Source organism: Thalassophryne amazonica, chromosome 5 (genome assembly GCF_902500255.1).
Source record: "Thalassophryne amazonica chromosome 5, fThaAma1.1, whole genome shotgun sequence".
Taxonomy (NCBI): Eukaryota; Metazoa; Chordata; class Actinopteri; order Batrachoidiformes; family Batrachoididae; genus Thalassophryne; species Thalassophryne amazonica.
In genome coordinates this window covers 9,408,397-9,432,346 of record NC_047107.1, presented here as the reverse complement: position 1 = coordinate 9,432,346, position 23,950 = coordinate 9,408,397, and the positions used below count along the sequence as shown (strand labels likewise).

At 42.1% G+C, this 23,950-nt stretch overlaps 1 protein-coding gene across 1 annotated transcript in view; it reads right to left on the bottom strand.

Moving 5' to 3' along the window:
- The window catches only part of gcn1 (GCN1 activator of EIF2AK4), a 194,863-nt gene that overhangs the window by 166,167 nt on the left and 4,746 nt on the right, over positions 1-23,950 (bottom strand). The window contains 9 exon segments of the mRNA XM_034169713.1: positions 10,941-10,964; positions 12,618-12,692; positions 12,781-12,958; positions 13,149-13,283; positions 17,856-17,954; positions 18,107-18,215; positions 22,446-22,577; positions 22,678-22,741; positions 22,824-22,926. Of these exon segments, the coding sequence (XP_034025604.1) occupies positions 10,941-10,964; positions 12,618-12,692; positions 12,781-12,958; positions 13,149-13,283; positions 17,856-17,954; positions 18,107-18,215; positions 22,446-22,577; positions 22,678-22,741; positions 22,824-22,926 (919 nt within the window).

Below are 23,950 nucleotides of genomic sequence, written 5' to 3'. Positions count from 1 at the left end.
TTTTACATAAACTTTAAGACAGAATAAACAAATTCTGAAAATATCAAGTTAATATCTTTTCTAGTTTTTGATTTATGGCCAAGTAAACATGGTCACAAACGGAACACAGAGGGTTAACACGGCCACGCCCCCTTTTTAAAACCTCCATAGAATCTAAACAAAACAAGGATATTGAGCTGCCGCCAAGACCATTCTCTTCTCTCTCAACACTGGCTACAAATATATATCAAAACCAGGCAATTCTAAAACATGAAACTGGGACCTTTGGTGAATTCATATGGAATGACCCTAAGGTGAATAAAAGCGATGACAAGGGACATCCTTGACGACACCCTCTTTCAACTGAAATTTGGTCTAATAAGTTCTTATTCCTTAAAATTTTAGCAGTAGGGTTACTATACAATAATTGAATCCATCATATAAAGTTATTTTTATATCCAAATCTTTCCAGAACATTCAAAAGATAGGGCCACTCCACCCTGTCAAAGTCCTTTTCAGACTGTAAAGACAGGAGGGTCATCTGATGTGACCCTATCATGTTGAGGACTCTCCTAACATTATTAAACCCCTGGTGAACTCATTTGATTCCTATGTAGTATTACACCAGGCAGTGTATCCTGTAACCTTCTTGCTAATACTTTGGATAAAGTTTGAGGTCTCCATTTAATAAACTTATTGGTCTCTTATTACCGCACCTATTACTATGTTTTCCTGGTATCTCCAGATATCTAGTTAACTCTTTAATAAAGTGGTGAAAAGTCACTCTACTTTTGCTGTGAGTGTGGTCAGTTCCCGTAGACCGAAGCTAATGTTTTTGTTAACAGATTAGCTTTTCAGCTAATTTTGAAAACCATCAGCGGACCACTTAGCTTCCGCTAAATTTATCTCAGCTAACTTTCAGTCCGCTAACTTTTTGCTAGCATAGTGAATAAAACTCAACAGTCAAAATCATACATTTTAGTACTTACCTGTTGCATGCTTTGCAATAGTTAGACGGCTGTAAAGTAAATGCTTTTTAATGAAAGTAAATGTTTTTCTCTTCTCCTTTAGGGCAACAGCAGCCAGCCCGCTCCTCTCTCTTCTGCTGGGGGAGGAATGAGCTCACAGCTGTCTACTACAGAAGATAGAAGCTCTGGCTCGTGATCGCTTTCGATTTTACTCAGAAGCCTCGGCAGTGCTTAAACTCAAAACTGGATTATTCAGTAGCCGACAGTACTAAAAGTTAGCAGTTAGCTGTATCTTCCGCAAATTTTTTTTGTGGTTTATCGGTTTAGCGTTATAAAAAGTTAACTTTTCAGTTAGCTGATTAACAGTTATCAAAGCAAACTTTTTGTTTAGCTGTGCCCACCACTGCCTGTCTCTAAGTGGATCTAATGTACAGTTCCAGTCCCCTGCAACTGTATATTCTCCTGGGAAGGATGCAAGCATGAGAAATAAATTTGTATAGAATTCTGTCTCATCTACATTAGGGCCCTGTCCCACTGGCGTTTAGGAGGATTTGCGGATGGAATGCGCACAAAAGTGGCCCACATCCGCCAAACAACTGCAATAACCGTGTAACATTCCTGTATGAGTCGGCCGCCATCCGAACACGTCCGTGATCATCCGCAGAGGCAAGCATGTCTGCAGCCAGGATTTTTGAGCCGCTCAAAAATCCTGGCTGCAGACATGCTGCTGGTTACTGCTGCGGATGAGATCTGCATCACTGCCTGAACACATACTGAAGACATACGCAGGACATACACAACCAACATGCTGCATATCCCCTGTCATCCGCTGATATCCGCAACCGACGGGTTGGCGAGGCTTGGCGGCGGACTGGGACAGCGTGCAAAACAGATATGACACATGCCCCGCACGGCCACATCACGGTCGCAAATGGTATGTCGCACATGCAGACAGAATTGGCACGGATGGAGCGAGTGCATCACGGCCGCTGTGCCCCTCATGGAGGCACCTCCGTGGTCGCCTTCGCTTCTGTTCCCTGTTATATCTGCTTTTCTTCCTCATGTATTCGCTGATCCACCCCGGGACATTTGTCATTTCCGCCCACCTTTGTTGCGGACGCTCAGCTTTTGTCTCCTCATTTCATGTGCAAATCCTCCTATACGCCAGTGGGTTGTTGACAGCAGTGAACCCTGAACAATCAAGTAGCTACCAAACCTATCCTTATATGAATCATCACTCCCCTGACTTGCCAAGTAAAAGACGCTGCATAAATGCTTCCATGCCATCTCATACCAATTTTTGTGTTGTCCTCTGACTGGGCCGAGTCTCTTCTAGAAATACAACATTTGAATGGGAGTCTTTTAGTTTATTCATTACTTGTTTCATTTTCTTTGTTTTACGTAATCCTCTGCAATTCCAGGAGGTAAATTTAAGTTCTATCTTCTGTGGCATTTAAGATGGATCAAAGGTCCTTTAACATAAATAAAACCACTGAGAGTATTAACACATTTAAACATTAGAACATACATTGAACACAGCGAAACATATTGAACAAACAACACCATTTACCCAATTTAATGGGAACCCCCCCCCCCCCCCCCGACTTATTGCTTACGGCTACGACTGACAGATCTCCGAATCAGTCCACCAAGCTCTAAAGTCATTATGAAATACAATAAAATAAATAACTTATTCACTTCTCCTGCTCCACATTACTTATCCACATAAACACACTTGAATAAAATTATACTACTGTGCACATCTCATATTATGCAACATCAGCAAGTAAAAGGAAAATCACTTGGGGGAAAAAAGGTCTCTTTCTTTTCTTAATAAAAAGAAAGTAATAAATTGAGGGCACTACTTCAGTCTCACATTATATGCTTGTTGTATAAAGATGTGTTCCCTGAACTTAATTTAACATAAAAGTGCAAACTTATGGTGCCCATGATCAAAATGTCATCTCACCCTTGATCCCAGTCCACAAATAAAATTCACTGAAGTGTATATGAATATGTCCATACACACATCAGTACCAGCATTCAGTATTTATTCATCCAGCTTCGTCCTTTATCATGTTTTTGAAGACTTGCACCTCAGTCAGACTGCTGAACGTGTGTGTTTTTTCCCTGTACGTTACCACTAGTTTAGCTGGAGGGATGAAACCGTGTCTGAGTCCCAGGCTCCTAAGCTGCTGGCACATTGACTTGTACTGCCTCAGTTGTTTGTGAACGTCAGTTGCGAGGTTGTTATAGAATTGCACATGTTTTTTGTAAAGGATGACCTTTTTAGCTATTGCTGCCTTAATCACAGCCATTTCATGCTTTTAGTTCACAAACCTCATAATCAAAGTTCTTGAATGGTGCATCATTGCCTCTCCTCGGCCCGACCCGGTGTGTTCTCTCTCTCACTAGCGGACTCCGCAGGGCGACATGTCCAACACCTCTGCTATCCAAGCTTCCAAAAAAGAACAGGGGTCCTCTTCAGCGCCTTCGGGGAAGCCCACCAGCCTCAGGTTGTTCAGTCGTGACCTGGTCTCCAAGTCGATTGTTTTCTCCTCTAGTACTTTATTTCTTTCTGTCAGTGTGAGCCGTCCCCCATAATTCAGCGTGCTCGTCCTCTCCTCCACAGTTGACACTCTTATCTCTGCTTGAGCTATCCATTCAGTACAGTTCGCCGGGTCTTTCTTAGTTTCCTCAACGGCAGCCAGGATCCCGTGCAGTCTCGTCGAAAACCCAGACTTTAAGCTGCTTATCGCTATCAGAATTTCTTCTTTAGCCCCCGGTGAGTTCATTGCTATTTTCCCCAGAGGGTCAGAATTGCCACTTGCTTGGAGGCCAGCACAAGCGTCTCTGCAAACTTTATGCTTCATGCTATGTGCCCCAAAACGCAAGGCTTAGACCACCTACAAGAGGAAGTTGGAGGAGCAGCTCCAACACCAGAACATCCGGGGGGTATGGAGCATCTTGAAGACCATCTCTGGGTTCAAACACCCTCCCAAACAGGCAGAAGGTGAAAATCAATGGGCAAACGACCTCAACAAGCACTTCCTGAGGTTTGACACAACCCCTCCTCCTCCTCCCCCTGCTCTGTCTTCTGTGCCTCTGCCCAGTATCCCCCTCCCCCTCCTTACACTTCCGCTCACACCGCCGCCACAGACTGCTACATTCCCAATACACATCCTGGCACCAGCCATCCTGTACGGTGTGGTCTGCTGGAGCAGCAGCATCACAGAGAGGGACAGGAAAAGACTGGATAAGATCATCAGGAAATCCTGCTCTGTCCTCTGGACTCTGTGCAGGAGGTGGGTGACAGGAGGGTCCTGGCTAAACTTAAATCTATGCTGGACCACGAGTGTCACCCCCTGCAGGACGTTCTGTCTGCTCTGGAGAGCAGTTTCAGTGACAGACTCATCCACCCTCGCTGTGTGAGGGAGAGATTCCGCAGATCGTTTCTCCCGGCTGCTGTAAGACTGTACAATGAACAATGCTAGTACTGTGGTAACCATAGCAACCAGGACAATCATGTCATTACCTGCTGTATTTATTAGGTGCAATAATTTAACTTATGGTGCAAACTCAAGTCACTTTACCTTCTAACCTGTCCATATTGTAAATATCAGAGTAACTTATAGTACATTTCACGCTGAAGTCACTTTATCTGATCACTTTTACATCCCGACAGTGTATATCATCCCGGCAGTGCAGCACTGAACTGAACAATGGTAGCCTTAGCGTTACCCGGCACTCAGTGCTTTTTTTAATTCTTGTTTTTTAAGAGATACTTGTTTGTTTTATTGCATGCCCTTCTGTCTATTCCTACTGTTCTATGCTGCGATGTGACACTGAAATTTCCCCCATTGAGGGATCAATCAATCAATCAATCAACTTTTTTCTTATATAGCGCCAAATCACAACAAACAGTTGCCCCAAGGCGCTCAGGGATGAATAAAGGCTTTTCTTATCTTATCTTAAAACCAGTCAGCTTCACCTGCGTCTGTGTTTTCCTGGTTTCTTCGTTCAGATTTGCTTGTTTTGGCATCATCACTTATATTGAAAGTTTGCTGCACTCTGAGGGGAAGTTACAGTGTTATACAGTAGTGTTCAGAATAATAGTAGTGCTATGTGACTAAAAAGATTAATCCGGGTTTTGAGTATATTTCTTATTGTTACTTGGGAAACAAGGTACCACTAGATTCAGTAGATTCTCACAAATCCAACAAGACCAAGCATTCATGATATGCACACTCTTAAGGCTATGAAATTGGGCTATTAGTAAAAAAAAAAAATAAGTAGAAAAGGGGGTGTTCACAATAATAGTAGCATCTGCTGTTGACGCTACAAACTCAAAACTATTATGTTCAAACTGCTTTTTAGCAATCCTGCAAATCACTAAACTAGTAGTTAGTTGTATAACCACAGTTTTTCATGATTTCTTCACATCTGCGAGGCATTAATTTTGTTGGTTTGGAACCAACAACCGACCACTGCGGGCCTCCACCAGTTTCCTCTGGCTTCGCCCTGCCCAGGCATATTTTGCTGGTTTACTAGTGTGCTTGGAGTCATTGTCTTGTTGAAACACCCATTTCATGGGCATGTCCTCTTCAGCATAAGGCAACATGACCTCTTCAAGTATTTTGACATATCCAAACTGTTCCATGATACCTGGTATGCGATATATAGGCCCAACACCATAGTAGGAGAAACATGCCCATATCATGATGCTTGCACCACCATGCTTCACTGTCTTCACTGTGAACTGTGGCTTGAATTCAGAGTTTAGGGATTGTCTCACAAAACTGTCTGCGGCCCTTGGACCCAAAAAGAACAATTTTACTCTCATCAGTCCACAAAATATTCCTCCATTTCTCTTTAGGCCAGTTGATGTGTTCTTGGGCAAATTGTAACCTCTTCTGCACATGTCTTTTATTTAACAGAGGGACTTTGCGGGTGATTCTTGCAAATAAATTAGCTTCACACAGTGAGTTTTCTAACTGTCATAGCACTTACAGGTAACTCCAGACTGTCTTTGTTCATCCTGGAGCTGATCAATCCATTTTGATGGTTGTTTTCCATTTTGTTCCACACGTCTCTGGTTTTTTGTTCATTTTAAAGCATTGGAGATCATTGTAGATGAACAGCCTATAATTTTTTGCATCTGCGTATAAGTTTTCCCCTCTCCAATCAACTTTTTAATCAAACTACGCTGTTCTTCTGAACAATGTCTTGAATGTCCCATTTTTCTCAGGCTTTCAAAGAGAAAAGCATGTTCAACAGGTGCTGGCTTCATCCTTAAATAGGGGACACCTGATATACACCTGTTTGTTCCACAAAATTGACAAACTCACTGACTGAATGCCACACTACTATTACTGTGAACACCCCCTTTTCTACTTTTTTTTTTTTACTAATAGCCCAATTTCATAGCCTTAAGAGTGTGCATATCATGAATGCTTGGTCTTGTTGGATTTGTGAGAATCTACTGAATCTACTGGTACCTTGTTTCCCATGAAACAATAAGAAATATACTCAAAACCTGGATTAATCTTTTTAGTCACATAGCACTGCCATTATTCTGAACACTATATGTATATCAGGATTTACCCAGGATTTCAGCGGAGCGGAGAAAAGCGTAACTAACTAGCATGCAGCCATAACCAGACCTTCACACAGTTGACATTTACTGTTTGCATGCTTATGTATTTTGTTGATAGGACTAATAGTTTCGGAGAAGCTAACATTGCTAATTACATTTTGGACTCACACGTCTTTCCAGCAAGGGGCAGTAAATCATCTTTATATTAGACGTGTGTGTAAATACGTAATTGTAAATACATTAAAAATACATGGATGGCACAAGAAAGTGAAAATACTATATAAATAAATACAATTTTCATTGCTGTGGTGACCCCGACATGTTTATCATTTAAAAAATTAATTAGAAAACAGTGTGAATCCCCCCGGACTGGGGATGTTTCGGGCGGTGGAAGGAATACTTCAAGGCTCTCCTCAATCCCATCGTCACGTCTTCCGAAGAGGAAGCAAAGACTGGGGACTCAGAGGCGGACTCATCCATTACCCAGGCCGAAGTCACCGAGGTGGTCAGAAAGCTCCTCGGCTGCTGGGGTGGATGAAATCTGTCCTGAGTACCTTAAGTCTCTGGATGTTGTGGGATTGTCTTGGTTGACACGCCTCTGTAACATCGCGTGGCAGTCAGGGACAGTGCCTCTGGAATGGCAGACCGGGGTGGTGGTCCCTCTGTTTAAGAAGGGGGACCGGAGGGTGTGTTCCAACTATAGGGGGATCACACTCCTCAGCCTCCCCGGTAAGGTCTATTCAGAGTACTGAAGAGGAAAATTCGACCGATAGTCGAACCTCGGATTCAGGAGGAGCAGTGTGGTTTTCGTCCTGGCCGCGGCACACTGGACCAGCTCTACACCCTCCATTGGGTGCTCGAGGGTTCATGGAGTTTGCCCAACCAGTCCACATGTGCTTTGTGGATCTGGAGAAGGCGTTCGACCGTGTCCCTCAGGGCACCCTGTGGGGGGTGCTCCGGAAGTATGGGGTCGGGGGTCCTTTGCAAAGGGCTATCCGGTCCCTGTCCAACCGCAGCGGGAGCTTGGTTCGCATTGCCGGTAGTAAGTCAAACCTGTTTCCAGTGCACGTTGGCCTCTGCCAGGGATGCCCTTTGTCACCGGTTCTGTTCATTACCTTTATGGACAGAATTTCTAGGCGCAGCCAGGGTGTAGAGGGGGTCCGGTTTGGTGACCACAGAATCTCATCTCTGCTGTTTGCGGACAATGTAGTTCTGTTGGCTTCGTCAAATCAGGACCTTCAGCGTGCACTGGGGCGGTTTGCAGCCGAGTGTGAAGCGTCCAGGATGAAAATCAGCACCTCCAAATCCGAGGCCATGGTTCTCGACCGGAAAAAGGTGTCTTGCCCTCTTCAGGTTGGTGGAGTGTCCTTGCCTCAAGTGGAGCAGTTTAAGTATTATTAAATCGGTGTGTAACTTTGCAAAAACAATGTCGGACTCTGTAGTTTTCTCTGGGCCCCTCCCCAATCGGACCGGGAGTGACATGTTTAGCCGCATGTTCTCCTTGAATTGCTGGCTGTCTGAGTGGTGTCCAAAAAATGAGGTGGGCTTCATAGATAATTGGCAAAGCTTCTGGGGAAAACCTGGTCTTGTTAGGAGAGACGGCATCCATCCCACTTTGGATGGAGCAGCTCTCATTTCTAGAAATCTGGCCAATTTTCTTAAATCCTCCAACCGTGACTATCCAGGGTTGGGACCAGGAAGCAGAGTTGTAGTCTTACACACCTCTCTGCAGCTTCTCTCCCCCTGCCATCCCCTCATTACCCCATCCCCGTAGAGACGGTGTCTGCTCCCAGACTACCAATAACCAGCAAAAATCTATTTAAGCATAAAAATTCAAAAAGAAAAAATAATATAGCACCTTCAACTGCACCACAGACTAAAAACAGTTAAATGTGGTCTATTAAACATTAGGTCTCTCTCTTCTAAGTCCCTGTTGGTAAATGATATAATAATTGATCAACATATTGATTTATTCTGCCTTACAGAAACCTGGTTACAGCAGGATGAATATGTTAGTTTAAATGAGTCAACACCCCCGAGTCACACTAACTGTCAGAATGCTCGTGCACGGGCCGGGGCGGAGGATTAGCAGCAATCTTCCATTCCAGCTTATTAATTAATCAAAAACCCAGACAGAGCTTTAATTCATTTGAAAGCTTGACTCTTAGTCTTGTCCATCCAAATTGGAAGTCCCAAAAAACCAGTTTTATTTGTTATTATCTATCGTCCACCTGGTCGTTACTGTGAGTTCTCTGTGAATTTTCAGACCTTTTGTCTGACTTAGTGCTTAGCTCAGATAAGATAATTATAGTGGGCGATTTTAACATCCACACAGATGCTGAGAATGACAGCCTCAACACTGCATTTAATCTATTATTAGACTCTATCGGCTTTGCTCAAAAAGTAAATGAGTCCACCCACCACTTTAATCATATCTTAGATCTTGTTCTGACTTATGGTATGGAAATAGAAGACTTAACAGTATTCCCTGAAAACTCCCTTCTGTCTGATCATTTCTTAATAACATTTACATTTACTCTGATGGACTACCCAGCAGTGGGGAATAAGTTTCATTACACTAGAAGTCTTTCAGAAAGCGCTGTAACTAGGTTTAAGGATATGATTCCTTCTTTATGTTCTCTAATGCCATATACCAACACAGTGCAGAGTAGCTACCTAAACTCTGTAAGTGAGATAGAGTATCTCGTCAATAGTTTTACATCCTCATTGAAGACAACTTTGGATGCTGTAGCTCCTCTAAAAAAGAGAGCTTTAAATCAGAAGTGCCTGACTCCGTGGTATAACTCACAAACTCGTAGCTTAAAGCAGATAACCCGTAAGTTGGAGAGGAAATGGCGTCTCACTAATTTAGAAGATCTTCACTTAGCCTGGAAAAAGAGTCTGTTGCTCTATAAAAAAGCCCTCCGTAAAGCTAGGACATCTTTCTACTCATCACTAATTAAAGAAAATAAGAACAACCCCAGGTTTCTTTTCAGCACTGTAGCCAGGCTGACAAAGAGTCAGAGCTCTATTGAGCTGAGTATTCCATTAACTTTAACTAGTAATGACTTCATGACTTTCTTTGCTAACAAAATTTTAACTATTAGAGAAAAAATTACTCATAACCATCCCAAAGACGTATCGTTATCTTTGGCTGCTTTCAGTGATGCCGGTATTTGGTTAGACTCTTTCTCTCCGATTGTTCTGTCTGAGTTATTTTCATTAGTTACTTCATCCAAACCATCAACATGTTTATTAGACCCCATTCCTACCAGGCTGCTCAAGGCAGCCCTACCATTATTTAATGCTTCGATCTTAAATATGATCAATCTATCTTTGTTAGTTGGCTATGTACCACAGGCTTTTAAGGTGGCAGTAATTAAACCATTACTTAAAAAGCCATCACTTGACCCAGCTATCTTAGCTAATTATAGGCCAATCTCCAACCTTCCTTTTCTCTCAAAAATTCTTGAAAGGGTAGTTGCAAAACAGCTAACTGATCATCTGCAGAGGAATGGTCTATTTGAAGAGTTTCAGTCAGGTTTTAGAATTCATCATAGTACAGAAACAGCATTAGTGAAGGTTACAAATGATCTTCTTATGGCCTCGGACAGTGGACTCATCTCTGTGCTTGTTCTGTTAGACCTCAGTGCTGCTTTTGATACTGTTGACCATAAAATTTTGTTACAGAGATTAGAGCATGCCATAGGTATTAAAGGCACTGCGCTGCGGTGGTTTGAATCATATTTGTCTAATAGATTACAATTTGTTCATGTAAATGGGGAATCTTCTTCACAGACTAAAGTTAATTATGGAGTTCCACAAGGTTCTGTGCTAGGACCAATTTTATTCACTTTATACATGCTTCCCTTAGGCAGTATTATTAGACGGTATTGCTTAAATTTTCATTGTTACGCAGATGATACCCAGCTTTATCTATCCATGAAGCCAGAGGACACACACCAATTAGCTAAACTGCAGGATTGTCTTACAGACATAAAGACATGGATGACCTCTAATTTCCTGCTTTTAAACTCAGATAAAACTGAAGTTATTGTACTTGGCCCCACAAATCTTAGAAACATGGTGTCTAACCAGATCCTTACTCTGGATGGCATTACCCTGACCTCTAGTAATACTGTGAGAAATCTTGGAGTCATTTTTGATCAGGATATGTCATTCAAAGCACATATTAAACAAATATGTAGGACTGCTTTTTTGCATTTACGCAATATCTCTAAAATCAGAAAGGTCTTGTCTCAGAGTGATGCTGAAAAACTAATTCATGCATTTATTTCCTCTAGGCTGGACTATTGTAATTCATTATTATCAGGTTGTCCTAAAAGTTCCCTAAAAAGCCTTCAGTTAATTCAAAATGCTGCAGCTAGAGTACTGACGAGGACTAGAAGGAGAGAGCATATCTCACCCATATTGGCCTCTCTTCATTGTCTTCCTGTTAATTCTAGAATAGAATTTAAAATTCTTCTTCTTACTTATAAGGTTTTGAATAATCAGGTCCCATCTTATCTTAGGGACCTCGTAGTACCATATCACCCCAATAGAGCGCTTCGCTCTCAGACTGCAGGCTTACTTGTAGTTCCTAGGGTTTGTAAGAGTAGAATGGGAGGCAGAGCCTTCAGCTTTCAGGCTCCTCTCCTGTGGAACCAGCTCCCAATTCAGATCAGGGAGACAGACACCCTCTCTACTTTTAAGATTAGGCTTAAAACTTTCCTTTTTGCTAAAGCTTATAGTTAGGGCTGGATCAGGTGACCCTGAACCATCCCTTAGTTATGCTGCTATAGACGTAGACTGCTGGGGGGTTCCCATGATGCACTGTTTCTTTCTCTTTTTGCTCTGTATGCACCACTCTGCATTTAATCATTAGTGATCGATCTCTGCTCCCCTCCACAGCATGTCTTTTTCCTGGTTCTCTCCCTCAGCCCCAACCAGTCCCAGCAGAAGACTGCCCCTCCCTGAGCCTGGTTCTGCTGGAGGTTTCTTCTTGTTAAAAGGGAGTTTTTCCTTCCCACTGTAGCCAAGTGCTTGCTCACAGGGGGCCGTTTTGACCGTTGGGGTTTTACATAATTATTGTATGGCCTTGCCTTACAATATAAAGCGCCTTGGGGCAACTGTTTGTTGTGATTTGGCGCTATATAAAAAAATTGATTGATTGATTGAAGTATCTCGGGATCGACAGACGGATCGGTGCAGCGTCTGCAGTGATGCGGTCACTGTATCGGGTCGTTGTGGTGAAGAGAGAGCTGAGCAGAGGGGTAAAGCTCTCGATTTACTGATCAATCTACGTTCCAACCCTCACCTATGGGCATGAGATTTGGCTCAGGACCGAAAGAACGAGCGCGCAAATACAAGCGGCCGAGATGAGTTTCCTCTGCAGGGTGGCTGGGCACTCCCTTAGAGATAGGGTGAGGAGCTCGGTCACTCGGGAGGAGCTCGGAGTTGAGCCGCTGCTCCTCCATGTTGAAAGGAGCCAGCTGAGGTGGCTCAGGCATCTTTTCCGGATGCCTCCTGGACGCCTCGCTGGAGAGGTGTTCCAGGAATGTCCCATTGGGAGGAGGCCCCGGGGAAGACCCAGGACACGCTGGAGGAACTACGTCTCTCGGCTGGCTTGGGAACGCCTCGGGGTTCCCCCGGAGGAGCTGGGGGAGGTGTGTGTGGATCGGGAGGGCTGGGCGGCTTTGCGTGAACTGCTGCCCCCGCGACCCGACTCCGGTTAAAGCGGAAGAAAATGGATGGATGGATGGATGGATGGATGGATGGATGGATGGATGGATGGATGGATGGATGGATGGATGGATGGATGGATGGATGGATGGATGGATGGATGGATGGATGGACAGTGTGAAAGAGCACAAGGTTCTTCATAGCTGTCTTAATTTTGTTCTGAAAGTTCACCATACAGATGCAATTAACTTGCATCATGTAAATGACATACAGAAATTTCTGTACAAGGTTCAGCACAATACCATTACATAATTCTGAGGGAAACGCAGAACTAACCTGCATTTGCCATCTTGGGGACAAACAAAAAAACTGTAATAATATTAAAATCTTACTTGCTATTGCCTTTGCAATATCCATGGCATACTGACTGAGGTCGAGAGTCACTGCAGCCAGCAGACAGGTGACAGCTGGGAAAAAAAACAAGACCAGAGCAGACATTAAGCATGAAGCACGAGTGCATTAAGCATGATAATCAGAGAGCAAACGCCACTCAACTCTGTATAGCGTTTTCCGGACTACGGAGCATCGTCTTCTGCAGTGTGGGCAGCAACAGCTCCTTGAATTCAGGGTGGGTAACGTGGCGCAACAAGGAGCCAGCTTTGTCCAAAATGTGCTGCTGTGGTTTTGTCTTGCTCATAAGTACAGACTTGATATATAAGTCCAACATGGCAGCCTGGAAGCAGGACAGACAGAGTTATATACTGACTTCACTTCCTAAAATACAATTATTTCAAATATGGGATACATTTAATAAAAAGATCAGTTACTGTTACTCAGAGCAATACAGTTGTCATCAATGTCACATTCAAAAAGTGAGGCAACAAATCACACTTGCCAAAAAAAAAAAAAAAAAAAAAGGCCACCTTATGCTTTTCTATTGTAGCCATGTCCTTCTGAGTTGTGCAGAATCCCACACACAGCCCCAGCATAGCCACAGTCGTAGGACTGTGCTCCAAACTTAACAGAGTACTAAAGTACGCATCAACCAGTCCGGGGTTCTGGGGAAAACAACAACAAGAAAAACATGTCAGACACGTCCAGAGACTATCTGTATGCATCACTTCAGTGACCAGCAAAGACTGTTTGTAGATTCAAATCTCTTGAGATTTTACACAGACAATAAAAGCTTACAAACACGTCTGTACCTATGACAAATCCCCTCATCCCTTGTTCTGTCAGTGAGAATGTCAGAGTGACCGTTGGAAAAAAAATACACAAACACATTACTGCTGAAAGCAGAGAACATGTGACGACCTCTGGCCTCTAGGATTGGCTGCAATTGAATGAGTCTCCAGTTAAGAGGCACACTCTTGGTGAGAACTTGTACTTTCAGGAATTGGTCAAATGAAGTCTCTGTGACATTCAGAAATATGAAAAGTTGACCATGATGCATCATTAGGGCTCCAAAAACTCATGCTTATCAGGGATGCTTTACTTCTTGAAGGCTTGATGCCAAAACAAGTTTTACTGGTTTAAGATGGCCTAGGCAATGAAGTAGAGACTTTATTTGTTTTTTTGTAATGGAGAGTGCCTTAGGTTTATTATCATTTTTGGATTGACCAGGGATGTGGTTCTGGCTCCTTCATTGTCCTGTTCTCATATGGACTATGAGTGTTGGAATCGTTTGTGAAAACCTGTGGTTTATGTGCCGTTGTTAGCAAGGAAAGGTTTACTGACTGACTGTGGGGACAAGTTTGAAATCTTTGCAGAATTATTAATGGATACCTTAACTGCAGCACCTGAGAAGCTGACTGAGGAATGTCAAGGGTTGTCGTGGTCCTGGATCAAGACAAAGAGCTAGGCTTTCAATTCAATTTGTTTCTACAGCAGCAAATCACAACAGAAGCAGGCCTTTAGGTGCTTCACAAGAGTAAGATCTAATGTTACCCACCCCCTTAGCAAGTACAATTTTCAATTTCAATTGATATAGCGCCAAATCACAACAGCATTGCCTCCAGGCGCATTACACAAGTAAAGTCTAACCTTACTAACCCCCAGAGCAACAGTGGTAAGGACCTCTGAGGAAGAAACCTCAAGCAGACCAGACTTAAAGGGGTGATCCTCTGCTTGGGCCATGCTACAGACATAAATTACAGAACAATTCACAAAACAAATATACAGGAAATGCTGTTGGTGCACAGGACAGGACATAGGTAAGGAAAAACTCCATTGGGTGTTTGTTGTTTTTTTTTTTTGTCTGCTTGTTTGTTTGTTTATTTTTGATTGTCAGAAGAAACTTCAAGCAGACTAGACTCAGAGGTATGACCATGTTCTGGCCATACAAACAATAAAAAAGAAAATTAAAAAAGATCAAATAAACAAAAGCCAACAAAGAATTGTCCAACATACAAAATGGAGACAATGGAACCAAGCATCCAGGTAGTTATACAGTCCAGTGGGCATCGTGACTCACAGTCCATCACTGTGGTCAAGTTCAGTGACTTGTTGATTTGGGTCTATTGGCCATGTCCATGATTAGATGAGTGAATGCAGTTAAAATGGTGACCTTACTCAGGTTTTTATACTTATTTCAGAACCTACCCATACACATAAATGCATCCTTCTTTAAAAAGATCAATTCTATTATTTTGTACTTTATATGGGGTTATAAGTCACACAGAATATCTAAAGCACAAATTTGCAAATCGCTTAAGACAGGGGCCTTGGTTTGCCAATTGTTAAGTTTAATTACTAGGCAGCTAACTCCAGAGTCAATACCGACTGGAAGTGCAGAGACCAGCGACAAAAAAAAAAAAGTTTATAACTACAACTTGAAGCCACTGTAGTTTAAAAACTCCTCAGTTCCTGCTCTTTTGTTTTTCAGCTCTGCCTTAGGCATAAGTCATTTCAAAAGAATTATACTGTCAAGGATTCTTTGTGAATATCTATATATATAAATCAGATAAAAGCAGCCTGTCATATTCCTGTGTTTCTAGATTTGTCCCAAATGTCAAAATCATGTAATCCTGTATTGAGGACATCTAAACAGTGGAGCAGTGAGACTGTGGAGGATCTTAAGGCATGTTTGGAAAACACAGACTGGGATGTGTTCAAGACTGCCACCAACAGTCTGGTTGAGTACACAGAGGCAGTGACCTCATACATCAGCTTCTGTGAGGACTGCTGCATACCATCACACCCCGCTGTGAGGTATAACAATAAACACTGGTTTAGACCTAAACTCAGACTGATGAGGCTGCAGAAGGAGGCGGCTTATTGGGACAAGGTCAGATTTAAAGAGTCAAAGTACAGGTTTGGGAAGATGGTTAGGGAATCTAAACAACTGTACACTGAGAAACTTCAACACCAGTTCTTAGCCACTGATTCTACTTCTGTCTGGAAGGGGCTCAGACAGATCACAAACTACAAATCAAACCTCCCCCACTTTGCCAACAATCCGGTCCGGTTCCATGTCTCTGGTGAGCCTGGTTATGTTATGTGATCATAAAACATGATTTTGGCTATTCTGGGGTCAATTTTGACTGGAGAAGCTGTATTGTGGTCTCCAAGCTATTGAGCAGTTTATTTTGTAAATAATTATGTAGCATTCTGTCACTCAAACAGAGTTCTGGAGCTTAGGGAAAAAATTATTCATGGCATCAAACTGTTGGCTTTTTGTGGGTTCCATGGGGAAATGTCTCTGGCCATATGGCTAATAAGCTGATAACAAAACCCAAACTGCCCACAAAGAATGTTCTTGGAAGGTCATAAATTTGATAAGGTTGTAGGTTTTGTAGACAACTCCCTCCTGTGTTGGGCTCAGAAAAACATCTTTGTTGGCATTTTGACAATCAGCAGACCTTGGGTATAAGGGTGAATCTCCTTTGAAAAAAGGTTTATGATCTTCGGCTTCATGAAAATTCAGGAAACCGTAAAGTTGATCACAGGGTTCTCACTACAACACCCAGAGATGTCCATTTGGATTCAGGTCTGGACTCTGGCTGGGCCATTCAAGGACATTCACAGAGTTGTCCTGAGCCCACTTCTTTGATATCTTGGCTGCGTGCTTAGGGTCATTGTCCTGCTGAAAGATGAACTGTTGCCTCAGTTTGACGTCAAGAGCGCTCTGGAGCAGGTTTTCATCCAGGATGTCTCTGTACATTGCTGCATTCATCTTTCCCTCAATCCTGACTCGTCTTCATGTTCCTGCCACTGAAACAACATTCCCACAGTATGATGCTGCCACCATCATGCTTCACTGTAGGGATGGTGCCTGCTTTCCTCCAAAAATGATGCCTGACTTCATGCCAAAGAGAGATAAACTCCAGCTGGGCTGCCATGTGCCTTTTACTAAGGAGTGGCTTCTGTCTGGCCACTCTACCATACAGGCTTGATTGGTGGATTGCTGCAAAGATGGTTGTCCTTCTGGAAGGTTCTCCTCTGTCAAAGCTGGAGCTCTGACAGAGTGACCATCGGGTTCTTGGTCACCTCCCTGACTAAGGCCCTTCTTCCCCGATCACTCAGTTTAGATGGGCAACCAGCTCTAGGAAGAGTCCTGGTGGATCCAAACGTCTTCCATTTACGGACGATGGAGTCCACTGTGCTCACTGGGACCTTCAAACCAACAGAAATGTTTATGTACCCTTGCCCAGATTTCTGCCTCAAGACAATCCTGTCTCAGAGGTCTACAGACAATTCCTTTGACTTCATGCTTGGTTTGTGCACTGACATGCACTGGCAACTGTGGGACCTTATATGTAAACAGGTGTGTGTCTTTCTAAATCATATCCAATCAAGTGAATTTACCCCAGGTGGACTCCAGTTAAGTTGTAGAAACATCTCAAGGATGATCAGTGGAAACAGGATGCACCTGAGCTCAATTTTGGGCTTCATGGTAAAGGCTGTGAATACTTACGTACAAGTGATTTCTTAGATTATTTTTTAAAATAAATTTGCAAAAGGCTTTAAACCATTGAGCCCTGGGTCCACATCCTTCGAGACCAAGAGTCACCTGGTAAGCGCATATGACGTCATGGGGTCTCTGGACATAGCTGTATGGTGATGCTGATACATTTGTAAGAGATCTTCACTTCATCTTACTGTAAGGCTGTGAGGCTTGAGTGCTAATCTGTGACATGAGACGATGACTGGATGACAGCTGAAGAACAAGCTGATGACTACAACATTACACCTTGTATGTCCTGTTGTAAATGGGCTGAAGAGACTACCCCACCCACTGTCAGGCCCGAGGAATACGAGAAGCAACAAGTAAATAAATAAATCCTTGATGTCAAGATTAATGTTAGTCTTTCATGAGCCTCAAAGCAGAAAGAGGCTACAGTTATGTCTGTCTCTCTGTGGACAGACCTTCAAAACACAAAGTAGTATTGTTTCCATCAAACTTAGTCGACCTTCATCAGGCAAAAGTTCAGGTCAAACTGGAGATCGTTGTCTAAAATCCATAAGTAAATGAGATCCTGAAATGGGGTTTTCTGCACAGACCTCGGTTCTCCTGTTGCATCAGACCTCTGACATCAGTGATGATGTCAAGCAAAACTGAAAAATTAGCTGGCGGTGGCAAGGCTCTATCAACATCTGTGTGCTTTGTTTAAAATGTTTGCCATACTCACATCCTTCCAGAGGCGACTAAGATTATTGAGGCTGGAAGTCTGAGCTGTGGCTTTGGCTCCACCCACAACCTCAACCACAAGAAGGCTCTGCACCTCCACCTACAACAAATTAAAGCAAAACAAAATACAGACTCCTCAAACGTTGGCAAATTCACAAGGTGACAAGAACTTTAGCCTATGCAATAAAAGAATAACTTATCAGACATAAGAGAGCAATTAAAATTTAAAATGCAAGCTCCTCTTTCTCTCACCAATTTCTTCCAGAGAGGTCGAGCCCTTTTTTCAGGAGCAGAAAACACAACACGGACCAAAAGGCAGGTCCAAGACAAACCAGTGAAGGCAGCAGAGGCTGAGCTCTTACTGAAAAGAGAATTAAATATCAAACGTAGAGGCAAAATAAGTTCCTACACAGATCATAACAAAGGACATAAAGACTTTGTCCCTGGTTTTCTGTTAGTGTCACTTTTATGGCAACGGTCCAAATGATTTGAAGTCAGGGGACGTTTTGGAGCCCTTTTAGATATAGAGCAAAATGTAAGGAACAAATCTCAATAAACAGATAAACCAGATAAAAACCCACTGAGCTCGAGACCTCTTTTACAAGGGTGACTTGGCCAAGAAAGGCAGCAGCACATGTCATAACAGACAAATAAACAACAACAAGATAACCATTAAAATATATAAAATACAAGCAATAAACAAAATAATCATTTCGGTCACAGTAACAATATATAAATTTAAAAAAAGTTTAAGATTTAAAAACACAGGCAATGTTCAAAAGATTTCCATTCTCGGTTTCTTAAAATAGAGCATAAAGCGTTCAGAGAAATGAACCCCGACAGTTTCAGTTCAGTTTGGAGGACATTCCAAGCAAAGGGAGCAGAAAAACTAAAAGCTTTCTTTCCCGTTTCAAATCGATTTCAATTTACATAGCGCCGTTTGGATAAGACAGGCGATTAAATCAGTGACCGTCTTCTTCAAAGCCGTCTAAAATGCGGAGTTTACCGAAGGAGCTGTCAGTGTGTGTGTCTGTGTGTGTGTGCGCGCGAGGAGTCAACAGGCTGCAGACTGCAGGGGAGGGAGATTCCTGAATGGAGGCACGACACGTTAGTCTGCTGAGAACCATCAGTGCACGTAACACAGTGAGCACAAAGCAGAGAGAGGATTTTAACCGGAGTGAATGTTAAACAAACAAAACCAAACCATGGAGCTGCTTTTACTTCTCTCTGAACTTTCTCTCCCGGTGTGATTCTGTCGTTACCGTCCTGTTCACACCATGTGCGCGTCCTATACTGAATTTATGAGATCATGAGATGAAATAAATGGTCAAATATCTTTAAAAACCTATTTAAAAAATTAGAATATATGAATGAACTGAGCATAAAATACGCAAACACGAGTTTAAAAAACCCTGACATGGAGAAGCTGTGGTGATGTTCAGACACACAGATCACAAAAAGCAGGTGAGAACTCTGAACTTTAACAGCTGTTATTTTCCAAAGGTATTTATTTGTTCAATCTTGAGCTTAATGTAGTGTTTAAGCACAAAACGTGATTGATGAGGAGAAACAATTTCAGAAATGCAACAGAAACAACCACAAATCAGAAGCAGAGAAGCAAGGAGGAAAAAAAAAAAACAGCACACATCACATCATCTCAACAGGTTGCATAGAAAAGCAACCGCTTCATCTCCAATTCTATTTTTATACCCATAACGTACTCCCAAACTACTGGCTTCACTGATCCTGCAAATTATATAAAAAAAATTTTTACCCTAAAACTAGAGTGGCAGACCGGTGAACAAAATATAACAAACTTGTTTTATCTTAAACTGAACATTTGGGGGGAAAAAAACACAACAACATAATATTATGACAGCGCAGTTTAAACTTTAATGTAAATCCAGTGCGCCGTCTGGCTCAGACAGTCCCATAATAATGTCGGAACATTATAAGTGATCTAACCAGTAAGAACAGCCACTTTAAATTGGAGGATGAGGATTTCCCTCAGAGGTTTGTTGTTTGTGGCCTCAGAGACGAACACCAGCCACCGTAATAAAGAGATGAAGTTGTTTATGTGAAATTTCCCCGAAAAATGGGTTTGCGCGCTGTCAGATTCCTACCAAGTCTCATGCTAAAACATCACAAGATGACGCCACAGTATAGTGGCACTGGATGGCACAGTATAACAGCGCAGCGACGTTATTTCATTGTCTGGGGAGAACCATAGAACGTAAAGAGGACACCGGAGTCAGTACCGTGACGTGAAAAGCACCTCCATCCCAGGAACATACATTTGAAGATCGTCACGTTAAACTGCCAATTTAGCCGGCACAGTTACAACGCACTCAGTCCAGAATGGCCAAAATATGGCCATTGGGTACTGCGAAGACTTTGTGTCCCTCCGTCCGTGTTCAGCATAAGTCCAGTCCTATTACTGCCAGGGTCTTCAAATTCACAGGGAACATTCTTGGGACAAAGATGGTTAACCTTGACATATTTTAAGAAGTCAAAAGGTCAGATTCTGTTTCCTTTTTATGCCCATATGGACAAGCATATTTTAGCATTGTGTTATATTTTAATTTAATTTCCTCATTTAACTTATTTCAGTCAGAGTTCACATTTTTACATACACACATTCATAGACAAAGGACTGCCCCTGGTCAAATTGGGGCACTCAGTGAAAAAAGTTTTTGTTGAGTTGAATAAAAGAGTTGAGATGGTTTATGAAAGGCCCTTCAGGACTTTCTTTATCCCATCCATAAGCAAATGACGCTTTATACATAAGTGTGAGAGGTCACAGCACTGTCACAAACACAGAGATTCAAAACATTTAACTGAATATTATGTACAGTGGGGTAAAAAAGTATTTAGTCAGTCCCTGATTGTGTTCTCCTACTTAGAAAGATGAGAGAGGTCTGTAATTTTCAACATAGGTACACTTCAACTACGAGAGACAAAATGAGAAAAAAAGAAAAATCCAGGAAATCACATTGTAGGATTTTTAAATAATTTATTTGTAAATTATGGTGGAAAATAAGTATTTGGTCAGTAACAAAAGTTCAACTCAATACTTTGTAACATAATCTTTGTTGGCAATGACAGAGGTTTGCTACAGGTTTGCACACACTGTAGCTGGTATTTTGGCCCATTCCTCCATGCAGATCTCCTTTAGAGCAGTGATGTTTTGGGGCTGTCGCTGAGCAACATGGACTTTCAACTCCCTCAACAAATTTTCTATGGGGTTGAGGTCTGGAGACTGGCTCAGCCACTCCAGGACCTTGAAATGCTTTTTACGGAACCACTCCTTTGTTGCCTGAGTAGTGTGTTTGGAATCATTGTCATGCTGGAAGACCCAGCCATGTTGCATCTTCCATGCTCTCACTGATGGAAGGAGGTTTTGTCTTAAAATCTCATGATACATGGCAATGTTCATTCTTCCCTTAACACAGATCAGTTGTCCTGTCCCCTCTGCAGAAAAACAGCCCCAAAGCATGATGTTTCCACCCCCATGCTTCACAGTAGATATGGCGTTCGCGGAATGCAACTCGGCATTCTTCTTCCTCCAAACACGATGAGTTGAGTTTTTACCAAAAGGTTCTATTGTCATCTGACCACATGATATTCTCCCTATCCTCTTCTGGATCATCCATATGCTCTCTGACAAACTTCAGACGGGCCTGGACATGTACTGTCTTAAGCAGGGGGACACGCCTGGCACTGCAGGATTTGAGTCCCTCTCTGCGTAGTGTGTAGCCTTTGTTACTTTGGTCTCAGCTCTCTGCAGGTCATTCATCAGGTCCCTCCGTATAGTTCTGGGATTTTTGTTCACCGTTCTCATGATCATTTTGACCCCACAGGATGACATCTTGCGTGGAGCCCCAGATCGAGGGAGATTATCAGCTCTTTGGTCTTGGCCACAGTTGAGTTTGGAGTCTGACTGTTTGAGGCTGTGGATAGGTGTCTTTTATACAGATAAAGCATTCCAACAGATGCCATTAATACAGGTAACAGGTGGAGGACAGAAGAGCTTCTTAAAGAAGAAGTTACAGGTCTGTCAGAGCCAGAAATCTTGCTTGTTTGTGGGTGACCAAATACTTATTTTCCACCATAATTTACAAATAAATTCTTTAAAAATCCTACAATGTGATTTCCTGGATTTTTTTTTCTCATGTTGTCTCTCATAGTTGAAGTGTACCTATGTTCAAAATTAAAGACCTCTCTCATCTTTCTAAGTAGGAGAACTTGCACAATCAAGGACTGACTAAATACTTTTTTTTTGCACCACTGTAAGGAGTTTTATTATTATCTAAAAGTAGTAAACAGTTTCTCATACCCAAAAACATATATTTAGACACTTAAATCTAGATCCTAACATTTCCACAAGATATGTAAAAAATAAATAAATACTGAAACGGCTGCCATCTTGGATGCCATCTTTGCTTTTGAGAATGCGACAATGGGTTTTTTGGGGGACTTTCAATATGTCATTCAATACATTTTTCTGGACCTATCGATAAAATGTCAGCTTGTTACACAAATGTTCTTATATTTGGCTATTTCTTAACTTAAAAACCTGTAATATAAGTACCTGGGTTCTCCACTTTTGCAGATGATTCCACTGTTGATTAGACCCTGCAGGAGACAAGTCGCCAGAGTGTCAGGCTGATTATCAGCCAGAACAGCGATGACCGAAAGCAGCTCCCTGCGCGAGGCGGCATCTCTGGGGGAGAAACAACCCCTCAATCATGCTCACAAAAATACAAAATGGCATATGTTGTGAGTGAAGCGAGGATGAACTGAAAGAAATCACAGACACCTACCGATATCTGTGTGGAGTGAGACAGATGAGCTTACACAGTCCTTTGATGGTGGGCTCTGGTAACTCTAGTGAAGATGACATTTTAAGTACCGTTATTGTTGATTCTAAAGCAAAATACTGCAATAAAAATTACGCAAAGGAGCTTACGTTTGCCTCTTACACACTGCTTCAGGTCACCCATTATCTGTTTACGCTCTTTCACACTGGCTGTTGTCACTTTTATAGCAAATTTCTTGAGTGTGTCAGAAACCTGTCAGAAGAGTCACATTTTAAAGCCAAAAAGAATCAAATAAAACCTTTTACGCTGTACTATATTCTCTTGAAAAACCCTCTTCCCTTTAATTCTGTATTGTTTTCCATGTAATAAACTTCGTATATACCGCATTTTGTATAACGGATTTTCGCACACATCGGACAAAATAACCTGTCCCCAGTGGTGGGCACACTTCCATCGAAGATAATGTTTTCATTATCGGATTATCTTTTTAGATAACTTTAAAAACCATTATCGGACTAATTATCTTCCGATGAATTGTCGTCCGATAACTTTTAGACCGACAGCGTAGTAAACCAAGCTGAACAACAGCAAACATTTTTAAAATTTAAAGTCAGTTGAGATCTACCTGTTGAAAGTTTCCTAAGAGATGTATAGTTCTACCATCTGCAAACAGAAGTAAGTTAGTTTCAGGAGAAACCACTCTACCATCTGCAAGCAAAGAAGAGCTGGTCACAAAAAAAAATAATAATAATTTTCTTTAACACCATACTGATATGGTGGCAATATCACCCAAGTCATTCAGAGGCATACATTTTTAACTTATGGTTCAAATTTTAACCAAACTAATTTTGGACAAGTTATTCAGAATTACTGTCATGCCTGAAGTTTTATGAAGTGAAAACATCAGATATATGTTTTAGTTTTAAAGTAATGTGCTAATTTAAGGTTTTGTGAGCACATGCTGTGCCCAGCAGTGCATTATGGGTAATCTCAGTACATTCACGGCAGGACAAATGCATTTCAGACAGTCTGTTCAGGCTCCACGGACAGCACCATTAAACTCTAGTGCCTAAAACTCTCGTGAATATATTCTCTGGGTTTATAGACGTTATTGTATTTGCGTTTGTTAAATTCCACGCATCTTAAATCAATGTAGCAGACACGGATTATCTGGAATTTTGTTTTGGTAAGTTTTCAAGGCCTCTACTGCCATCTACTGGCCAGTAGTGTCCATGGCAGTATTCGCCCTAAGTACTACGCGTCTATGCACCAGTAG